Genomic DNA, 11965 nt, shown 5'->3' on the forward strand with positions numbered 1-11965 from the left:
ACTGTAAACTCTGAACAAGGAGCATACACACACTGAAAATTTACCAACATAATCCGAAAATGCAATTTCCAATTCTCTGGCCACACTTCTTGCATGAATGACTTACACAATCCTCACGTACATCAAAACATAAAAGAACAGCGCAGGTGGCGTTATGACATCTGTATAGATATACATTGCAACACTGGATATTGTTAGTATAAGTGTGCAATTCATTTTTTTAAATTTTCATAAAAATATTAAATTTTTTTTTTTACAATCGTAAAAATAAAATCTTAAATTAAGCAAATTTTGTTAAAAATCAAATATGTTGAATCTTACTTTACAGATACATGAAATTAATACAAAATAGAACAGACAAAAGCATTTCAGAATTTCTGTAATTTGCAGCAAATGGTTATCTGTTAGAGTGTACCACTTCCAAGATTGAGAAAATCCTGTTCACACCAGATAATGATTTGATAGTTCATAAATTAAACTAAACAAAGTTTTGAACTATTCAAAGATACAAGAGTCTTTGTTTGGCCTAAAAATTATTACATCTAAATATATTCATACCACGAATATGCAAATAAACAATAGAGATATTATATCAGAAGAAATACTACCAGCCTATATAAATGAGTGTAAAGAAAATTACTAAAATAAAAATAAGTATGATAATGATAGATAAAAAAATAAAAAACTGAACCAACCAATTAATTCTTAAACATGCATAAAATTTCATTCACTTATATTGAAAAAAAATCACTTTATTAGAACTTATTATAATGTTAATTATAATTAAATTTGAATTCTAATAATTAACCATTTTTTAGATAATAAATAAATTATTTTATTAAAAATGTATCAAACAAAATTACACAAACACTCCATTATAAATCAAATTTCTTCAACTCTTTTTATAAGTGATCATTTAATAATCAATAAGCTTATAAAAAAAATGTAAGTATGAAATTTAAAAAAAATACCACTTACATTTAAATCCTCTTCAGTTCTGCTGGTTTCTTCAAAATCAAAATATAAATAACCGTCTTCATTTAATTTGGCAACTGACAGTAATGATAAATGCGTCATGAAACTATTGGTCTCATTACTATTAAAGTGATTCATAGCGGGTGATCTAAATGGCAAACAGAAAAAACACATTGTTAGTAATTAGGATAAAGCATTATATACACAACAGAATGAAATATAAACAGAATAAATTTAATATAATAGGGTTACCACCCAAAATGTAGCCCTATTATAGGGTTATAATAAGGATAGAGGGTTATAATACGAATAGGTTTTTTAATATTAATGTATAGTAATTAGTAATGATACTATATCTGTAAGCACTTTTGCCTTTGTTTGTGAAAAACATTTGTTTCAAACATGGCTTCCAGGTGGTACTCAAAGCTTTAACCCAGATTACCATATATGCTACCATATTTATTGATATACGTAAATTTTTAGCGACTCAATTGTTATTCTGGATCATTTTGTTTAACTTGCTAGGAATTCATTCACATTTCAAGTATTTAAGCTTTGTAGATTATAATTTTGTCAAGACCTTTTACTCAGTTTGCTTGCTTAAAGTAAAACAACAAATTTTTTATCCGGAAATTAATACAAAAGTATACTCTTTATTAGCCACATCTATTTAAAAACACTCGTACCTTTCTATTACAAGATTTATACACAAAGGTGAGTGAATAATTTTCATAATGGAGCTAAAAACTTGATTTCATTATAAATAAAAAACTTATTTTTTCAATATAGTCCCCATTGATTTTTATTGCACTTTTTACAGCAGTTCATGAGTTGCCAACATTAAATTTCTTTATGACTTAACAAAAAAAAATGTTTTTTGTAAATAACATGGTTTTTGTATATATGTTTTTTGTAATAGTGCAAGCTATACATGCACTACTTCCTTCAATCCTAGATCAAAGGTGAATCAATGGCCTCTAAGACAGACAAACAAGTGATAGTCTGAAGGAGGAAGATCAGAATTATAGAAAAGGTTAACTCTATACGTATAATGATTTTGATTATTGGGAGGGTTACAACTGTGTGGGCAGTAATGTGCAGATGGACATTGTCATGTTACTTACTTTGCAAAGTCCCTTTCCTGATAATGTTCAAGTACTAGATTTAATAATTCTCAAAAAAGTTCTATCAATTTTCTTACTTATGACTCCCTTTTTAATTTTTTTCTGGTAGTTGGCTGTGGTTATTTTGATTCCATATTATGCTGTTTTCCCTCTGGCTTGAAATGGTTGACTCGTATTTTGTTACCAGTGATTCTGTCCAATAAAGCATCATCACCTACATTATCATAGCAGGTCAAATTTTGGTCAGTTATCCAAGGGCATTTGTTCATGCTGCTTTGTGAGTTGTTTTGGACCCTCCTTGTACAAACTTCATGATGTTAAGTCTATCATAGATGATTTTGAAAGCAGAACTACAATTTATAGATCATTTACGACTTCTTAAATAGCAACTCATCAGACTTTCATAACCATAACACATACATAATCAGTGTTGTGAGTAGTAACCATACATGGATGTGAATGTGAAAATGTTAATTGAAAACCAATCTACTAATCAGAATAAAAAGAAATGATTGAGCATTGTGATACTGAACAACCACGGAAGATGGTAGAGAAGTAAATAGTATTTCCAAGATTTCACACAAAATGCTATGCATACGATCATGTTGATCTTGTTCATGGAAGTTAGTCTGTATAAAGTCAGAGATGTTGAACAATGTTAAAAACAACACCCAATATTAGTTCAAGAGAGAGACACTAGGGATTACTCTTTAGTAGTCAACAGCTGTTCCTTTGATATGAAAGAAAAATTTAACGGCTAAGGTAACCTTAAACTGGATAATAGCAATTTTCAACCTCACTTATTTTATTTTAACCACCCAGGTTAGTGAACAGGTAGGGGTGGTTCATTAACAATGAACCACCCCTTAAGAATTCTATAGCTTTTCAGGTTAAAAGTTGTAGCATCGCATATAAGGCATGTAAAGTCAGTGTTATGAAATAATACTGATTTGAACTGCAAAAGCAAGTGAATTCTAATTTACATTGACAATTAGGCCGCACATTGGGCATTAGTTTATATCTTTTTAATTCTGGATTGTTATAGATTGCTATCTGATCTTACTACCTCTCCTGTCAACAGTAAGGTAGAGGTGCATTGAGTTTAATAATACCAAGTCATGTAATAAGAGAACATATGTTTACAAGACTCAACCCTGTGTATAGCTTCAACTGAAGATTTTTGAATATATGACGTTCAAATTACAGCTCGACTAACGTATCAGATAATAATAGTAACCAGTCATTTTATTTATGTACCATTAAAATGTTTTCAAAATTTTGGCAACAACCAAACCCGGTACTAAATATTTTCTTGTTGTACTTCAAGGTAATGTATTGTTCAATTACCTTAGTATGAGCTTAGAAAATGAAAAAAGATCAGTTATTTTGCTGAAAACGTTTGAAGCTTCAATCAGTATTATTAAGATTATGTAAAGCATGAACATTTAAGAAATAAAAATACTGCACTTAAAAAGTAAACATACTTGATCTTGTTTTGAGAGCCTGAAGCTAAGTTTTGATCTGGTTGTGATGTTTGATTTGATGCAGAAGTAACAATGGTGTGGGCACTTTCACTAAAAGTAATAAAAATACTTAAAAATAAGAAAAATATTTAAAAATAGCAGTATAACTTAAATATTTTTAAATTACAAAAATAAAATATGATTATTTACATAATCAAATGTATTATTATTGAATCATACTTTATCTTTCTTTCATATACATTCTTATTCTGAAATACTTATTCTAAGAAAGAAAGTTCCCTTTTTCTAGTTTTTATGCTGCCTGTTTCCTTTCCTACATTAAAATACATTAGTTTCAAACTTACTAAAGGTCTTCAACCATACAATTAACTAATTAAGTTGAATTCTTATAGTTAGAACAGCTTTTATTAAGTCACAAAGGATATTTAGTTACTGAACCTGCCGTCTAATTATTATTCAAATTCACTACAAGTTTTGAAAATAAGTAATTTTTAATTTTCATAAATGCACCAGCTCTTTTTACAGTTTATATTCAAAGTTTTTATAATTTATCATCTACCTAATTAATTATATAAATTACAAAGGTACAAATAATAGAGAAATGCTAAGCTAGCAGAGTTGGATTCCATATAATCAAAACAACAATGCACAATTACTGATGTATCTTTCTCATAATATTCAATAGAATCAGTAATGGAAAATAAAATTTGTTGATAAATTTATTTTTTCAATTCAACAAAAAAGCAGTTAATCAAGTAAAATATCTAAACACATAGCTATTTAATCTAATCACACAAGTAAGATTTTTTCCTGCATATTATAAATACTCGAATGAAGAACAGAAAAAAATTCAGATTAGGAATAGGGCTTCAACAGATGTGGTAGAATTAAGAAAGCTTAATTTGTAAATTAAAAGAGCTTACATATTTTCATTACTTAATCGTGTATTTAAGTTTACAAATACAAAAACAAAATACAATACTGAATAGGTCAACATACAATCAATCATTACTTCAAAGAAGATAATACAAGTGAAGGTATATCCAAATAGCATTAGAACATTCACTTATTTTGTAGGATATATATCATACTAATGGCAATCTATCCATAAAATAAATGGGAAACTAAATAGAATTAATTTTAGATTTCCACAAAAACATTTTTCTGCAAATTGGTTAAATAGTTGAAAAAACTATCATTATATCATTGGACAATAGAGTAGCTAAATCATTTATCTTCAAAATCTATGATAGTAACATAACAATCAGTAAACTGGCAAATAAAGATCTACAGTAAAATTGTTCTTTTATCTTGGAAACAATTTACATATTCCCCAGTGTTAGGGACTCTCAAAAGTTTCACATATTATTCCTGTACTGTAAATATAATCATGATAAAATAGAAAGGTGACTTAAAGAACATTTGATTAAAGTAAGTATTTTTCTGATGTAATTTCAAGTACACTTAGTCTTAAAAATTATCTTAGGATAAGCTAAGAAACTGAATAACATTGTCATTTCGTTGCTGAAAATGTATGAAGCATCAGTCTGTATTACATACATTACAAAAAGTATAAACATTTTTGAGATTTAAGTACTGCACTTAATTAGTTAATATACCTGGTTATGAGCTGAGAGCCCGAAGCTAAGTTTTGAACTAGTTGTGACATCTGGTTTGGTGTAGAAGTAACAGCAGCTTTGTGGGGTCTTGCCCTAAAAATAAATAAATTATATAAAAATAATAGTATCATATATATTTTTAAATTACAGAATTAATAAGTAAATATAATAATAGTTCTTCCTATTTTGCCTTATCTCATCTGCTTAATCGTATAAAATGTTTTAACAAAAATCATTTCCAGCTAAAAGGAAAAAGTGTTTCTTTAATTCAGTGGCAAACTATTTATGAATATACTTTTATAAAGAATTCCTTGTTCAAATTAATGAAAACGAAAATTAATAATATAATAAATAAAATCCACATAAACAATAAAAATTACGCAAATAAAATGGACTGTATATTACATAATAGTGGACATCACCGATAATGAAAAAATGAATTGCAATATCCAACAACACCAGTTATAGAAACTAACAATAAAAAACAAAGCAAAATAGAAGATAAGCTCCGAATGACAATTATTAGAGAATAATGTAAATAATTTAAATTGAACAACAAAAAACATAGTATTTACTGAAACGGTAATGAATAATTAATTATAGTCTAATAATTCATCATCATTAATAAAAAATAACTAAATAGAAAAGTTAAAATTTCCTTAAATATGTTAATTAAAAGTAGTATCGAGGGATACTTTACAGAATACTTTCACAGAAAGACGAGTTAATGTGTGTTAGATGAATTAAAATATTTTCTTGATGTAGTTTATGGTATATTTTTTGCAAGATTAGGAACTGATTTATTCAGTTATAAAGTTATAAAGGTTAGCGCTATAACGGCAGCTCTGGGTCAGTTATATATTCATTTCTTTGCTGAAAGTTTAAAAGAATCTTCTATCAGCATTACACAGATTATGGAAAATTATGAACAATTTTGAGCTTAAAGTACTGCAATGAAAAAGATAACATACCTGGTCCTGACTGGACTGAGTGAATGTAAATTTTCAAATGGCGTCGGCCTCTGGTATGGTGCAGAATTAACTGCTTTGCGGCTGCTTCTTCCCCTGCAAATAAGATATAAAAATAAGAGTAATAAATATTTTGGATTATGAAAATAAAGAATAATTATTTATATTTCTTTCATCTTTGCCTCTTACAATATTTTCTTGATGTATGTAGTTTATGGTAAACTTAGTGTTAAAATTATAAGATTAGAAACTGAATAAAGTTCAGTTACATTTTCATTTCTTAGCTGAAAGTGTAAGAAACTTTGTCAGTATTACATAGACTATGGAAAATTATGAACATTTTTGAGCTTAAAGTACTGCAATGAAAAAGATAACGTATTAACATACCTGGTCATGATTGGATTGAGTGAATGTAACGTTTCAAACGGCTTTGGCCTCTGGTATGGTGCAGAATTAACAGCTCTGCGGCTTCTTCTTCCCCTGCAAATAATGTATAAAAATAACAGTAACCTAAATATTTTGGATTATGAAAATAAAGAATAATTATTTATATTTCTTTCATCTTTACCCCTTATCTGCCAATTACTTGGAAATTATTAACAAAAATCATTTTCAGATAAAAATTGTTTTTCTTTAATAAATATTATTTTGCAGCATTTAATATATTCTTCCAATTGTATCTTTATGCTACTTAAATAGGCAATAATTATTTTTTTACATATGAATATTATTAATTATCTTCTAACTGTAATGGGAGTGTAATTTATAAAAGATTTGAGTTAAAATCTAAACGTGTATACTTTGGGAATAAAAGACTCGGATGTCAAAATGTTATTGTGCATTGTTATTGTGTATTCTGTAAGTATGAAAAAAATCAGATTTAGATATTGCATTTTATGTCATTACCAAAGATTGTCTACATGTTTAAAAACATTTCTTTAATCGTTTACTGGTTATGTTTAAAATAACAATTTTATCCGGTCAGAAATAAAATTGAGTTATGCTCAAAATAATTATATAATATATCAAAACAAAACATCAGTGAAAGGAAAAGATGTGAAAACAAATACTGAAAAAAAGTTTTAGTTAAATTAATGCTATAATTAGTATATGTATTAATTTAAATTAATCATTATTTACTTACTGAACTGGAAGAGTACGCATATCAAGCTGCTTAAAAAATTCAATTATTAAGCTTTTTATAGCTGATTATTATTTTTTAAATAAATTATCTATATATTTTATGATAGTGAAATCACAAAATGCAAGGATGATGATTCAACCTTTAATATTATAAATAATAAAAATAAAAATATAAAAACAGTTGTTATGGAAATGGTAGTAGTTAGGTGATCATTACATGACAACTCCACAACAAAGTTTCATTATTGGAATTTTTAATATGCAAAATTTAATATTTCATTGATAATATTATAAAAATAAAATAAATATTATTTTCTTTTGATGATGATACTGCAAACATTAATAATTAGTAGTCATACATAATGGAAGCCAAATTTATTTTGCAGTTTATTATTTTATTTACACACTAAAGACCCTATAGTTTTATAGGAAAAACTATACAAAAGTCAGGGTTTTGTTAATCAAGGAAATGGGAAAATTGGTCATAAGTCAGTAATAGTACTTACATTTAGATATGTTGATAGCAAGCATCATTAAATTCATTCATTTAATTATATGTCTAATAATATTTCAATTTAAAATTTATTTTTCTTTTAACTCCAGTTCCTGTGAACCAATTCGCTTGAAGAACAACGGGGCTCTAATCTCAATAGAATTACTTCACCCTGTCAAGTTTTTTCAAAATCGGTTAAGGTTTGCCTTCCGGTAGAGGGGACAAAAAAATTTTATACATACATACGCGTATGTATATAAACAAGATCGGGGGCAGTAGCGATTTCTAAATTCTTTGGAAATCTGCTAAAAAGGCTTAACATACATAAATCTAAAATGTACATTGGTTTAAGACTAAAGTGTATCATAAGTGGTTTCGAAACACCTCAAATAAAATTCATTTTAACAGTCTACCCACAATATTCCATGTATTTATCTTGGAGGTAATTAAATATAACTTTGTGCAAGAAATTCAGATTAATTCAAGTAGGATTCAAAACATCTATATATTTAAATATTTAAAATAATTGGCTAAGACTTTGTAACATACCTCAAGGACAGATTACTAAACCGTTCTTGCCAATTTTTACTTCGTAAGTATTGTAATCGCGAAAAACTTTCAGTTATCAGATTTCAACGAAAATTGCGTTTTATCCACCCCTGAGTCCATTTTGACTAGTTAGGCGTGACGTCTATACGTACGTATGTAGGTATCTCGCATAACTCAAAAACGATTGGCCGTAGAATGTTGAAATTTTGGATTTAGGACTGTTGTAATATCTAGTTGTGCACCTCCCCGTTTGATTGAATTGACTGGACCAAAAGTGTCCAAAAATTTTCTTAACTGCAGTAATAAGCCCTCATTGAGAGCTTTTCAACGATGTCATAAGTGGTACTTATTTTTATTCGTACAGGGTTATAGCCCAATAAAATTTTTATTAATGAAATATTTGCAACTTATAATGGGAAGGAACATCGGCGAGAATCGGATTTCATTTCCTTTTTTTTAATTTAACTATATTGATTTATTAATAATTATTAACCTGCGATATAAAAAAAATTACAATACATAATTCAATAAGAAAAAAAATATGAGTAATATTTCTAAAGTTATTTATTTTTCACATTTCATTCTTTTTTATTCAAAAAAATAGCTCGGTTAAAAAAAATTACTTTATTTCATTTTACAGTAATATTATTTAAACTGATTCTAGAACATGAAGAAAGTGAACTATATTCACTCAAATACATGTTTATAAACGCTTTGTTATCGAGTTACGGCTAGTGAAAAATTTCTCCCGGATTTCAGATCCACAGATGAAATGACTTCAAAGTGAAACTTCTAAGGCTCTGAAAATGGGGTAAAATCTTGAAGATTTCATATATTTTCTGACCTGAAAAATGGAATAAAACAGTTCCAGACATTTATCTCCAGTAGTTTGCATGATATCTATCCAAAAACAGAAAAATTTTGGTAACAAAAAACACATTTCTTTATGTTAGAAATAAGATAAATTTGTTAAATGACTAATAGATGTAACAATTTTATTATAAAAACATGTAGCGAACTTAATTAAAAAAATAATCTAATAAAATAAATAAAAAACAAAAAAAAAAATTTTTGAGACCAAAACAGAACTAACTTAACAACAGATTGTTATGAATTTATAAAAAATAAAAACAGCTGTTTAATATTATAAATTTACACCTTTCAAATATTAAAATAATTTTAATTTAAAATTACTCACTGTGATTTATACTGTATAAATTTACAATAAATGTTTAAAAATTTTACCTTGACTTCGATGGAGTTTTAAACTCGTTTCCTTACATTTTCTGTCTTCAAATTAATGATGTCTCTGTGAACCTTGATGAAGTCATTGACATTGGAAGAGATCAGTTCATCATTTTTGTCTAACCTTTTATTTGTATCCTCACATTTCAACCATTCCCACAAACAAAAACTTATGGAGTAAGTTTCCTTTATGATCTCATTATCAGGTAGTTCTTTTGTTTCTGAAACAAAATTTTATTTTACTAAACGTACCTGTATATATGAATTTAACTGGATTTAATCAATCCAAAATCATTGATTATTAATATGTTGCTTACATCCTGAATATAATGGGGTAAACTATAGAATTTTACATCTCAAATATTTATTTATAGTTAGTGTACTTTTATAGTGAGGAAGATAATGTTAATTCACACACTTTGATCTTGTCACACTTCAATTTCACACTTTATTTACACCAATCACTTTATTTCGCCTCCAATTTTAAAATATGTATAAGATAGAATAATTACCTTACAAAAACCATAACCAGTTCATGTCTTTATAATATGCAAGACAACTATATTACATTTAAAATGATTAAATTTTGAAATAATTTGGATTTCAGTTATGCTAGATGAATTTTTTCAAATAATCATTCTACTTAAGCTTTTGCCATAAAAACAAAGGTAATTTGGTTTGCTTGGCATTTCCCCCGCCACCACCCCATTCGGTTGCCCTAAAGCATAAGATCGAATGTCTGTACCGTAAACGGCTACTGAGCCTCAAAACAGTTTAGCCCTAACTAGCTCCTAGAGCTAACCTAAAAGCGTGACCGGAATAAGCATGGTACCATACACCACTCGCTTGTGTCCCACCACCCACTTGTCATATATAACGGGTAGGCGCACCCAGTCAACTACTAAAACATATATGACTATCAATAATTAAATTTATCTCATTAAAGAGAGCAATTCGCTGCCATGCGTAGGCCGCTGAATGCCAGCAAGTTCCAGCGTGGCCTGAGTTCTGGCCCCCTTCAAGAGCTGGGCAGTTGAACATCATGTCTTCGTTCTACTAGACCTCCCCACAGACACACAGCTCATCAGTTGCCAGGTGAAACCGAAACAAATATTGGTTTAAATTTACATTTTTGAAGAGCACTCAGGCTCCCGTTCCTCTTAAAAACGACAGAGAATATACCATCCCTAAGATCTTGTATAAATCTATACAAGGACCTTCTCTTACTTGTGGTGTGCCATTCTTGCTGCCATGCTTCAATCGTGAGGCTGTAAAGCCTCCTCCACAGGTGGAAGATGAGCAACTGTTTGAAATTTAGAACCGGTGCATTGAGATCAGTTCCGCTCCGGTACAGACCCGGCTTGTAACTGCATCCCAAATGCCTCGGCCTCCCTGCCTCATTGCAGTATAAAATAATGGTGCAACATAGTTTATTGCAAGTAACTTAATTTTTTTGTTTTAATAAAATAAAAAAAATAGTGAATAAAATGAGATTTTAATTCATTTTGGCAATTTCTCTATAATCAGTGACCCTGATTTGCAAAAAATTAAACTAACTTGCAAGCGTGCAACACCTTTGAAGCAGATGGCAGATGGCTGAACGCTGACTAGGGAAAGTGAATGGGCATTCAAAATTTAAAATATTTTCAAAAAAGATAAAATAGAAGAATTTTAAGATTGCAATTAGATAAATTTATGTATGCTCTAACATTTAATTTGGTTAGCTATCTATCAAAATAATTTAAGAAAGCATTTATATAAAATAATAAATATCAAAGTAAAAAAAGGGATGAAATATAATATAAAAACTATAAAAAGAAATATATATTATGTTCTATAAGAACAAGATTTAAAAGCCTGGATTTTACTTGTTTTAAATATACATTTAATCAAACAATTGAAACTATATCTTTACTTACTTTTTAAACTTCTTAGATTAATTTATTTAATGTAATGAATAAAATTAAAAAAATAAAATAAAAAATACCTTTTTAAGTACTCTACTAAAAAAAATTAATATAAATAAAATTTATTTATAAGATAGAGTGGAGGAGCTGAAAAGACAAAGGCAAAAAATATAGAAAAAAATTATAAATAGAATGATACAACTATTTGTGGGATTAAAATATTTATATTGCACACATTTAATTTATATACCACATGTTTATACACACATTTCCCGAGCCGAAACCCGATGAACGATATCAGGGTGATGAAAGGCGGACGCCACGCTGTTGGCGGGGTACGAATACTTTGCATACCCGGCATTCGTGAGAGAAATTATAACTCCATACAACATATTTATTTACAATATCACTATGAAATTATAATTTTAAAAAAACATAGTATATAATATTTGGCACCT

The 11965-nt window shown here is 28.2% G+C and overlaps 1 protein-coding gene across 1 annotated transcript; it reads right to left on the reverse strand.

Moving 5' to 3' along the window:
• Nucleotides 1-404: 404 nt before the first annotated feature.
• On the reverse strand, nt 405-10853 carry LOC142330868 (uncharacterized). The gene is made up of 7 exons (XM_075376332.1): nt 10828-10853; nt 6558-6650; nt 6174-6266; nt 5203-5295; nt 3584-3673; nt 979-1123; nt 405-437 (listed from the first exon to the last, which is right to left on the reverse strand). The coding sequence occupies exons 1-7, from the start codon at nt 10851-10853 to the stop codon at nt 405-407; spliced, it is 573 nt and encodes a 190-aa protein (XP_075232447.1).
• Between the last annotated feature and the right edge of the window lie 1112 nt (nt 10854-11965).

Source organism: Lycorma delicatula, chromosome 10 (genome assembly GCF_047948215.1).
Source record: "Lycorma delicatula isolate Av1 chromosome 10, ASM4794821v1, whole genome shotgun sequence".
Classification (NCBI taxonomy): Eukaryota; Metazoa; Arthropoda; class Insecta; order Hemiptera; family Fulgoridae; genus Lycorma; species Lycorma delicatula.

Bases quoted from the DNA above. Each gene is read 5' to 3' on its own strand.
- LOC142330868 (XM_075376332.1), bottom strand. From the start codon at position 10,853: ATGGCAGCAAGAATGGCACACCACAA. The intron at 6,267-6,557 runs GTATGTTAATAC...TCTTATTTGCAG, and splicing joins CTCAATCCAATCATGACCAG to GGGAAGAAGCAGCCGCAAAG. The intron at 5,296-6,173 runs GTATGTTATCTT...ATTTATTTTTAG, and splicing joins CTCAGTCCAGTCAGGACCAG to GGCAAGACCCCACAAAGCTG.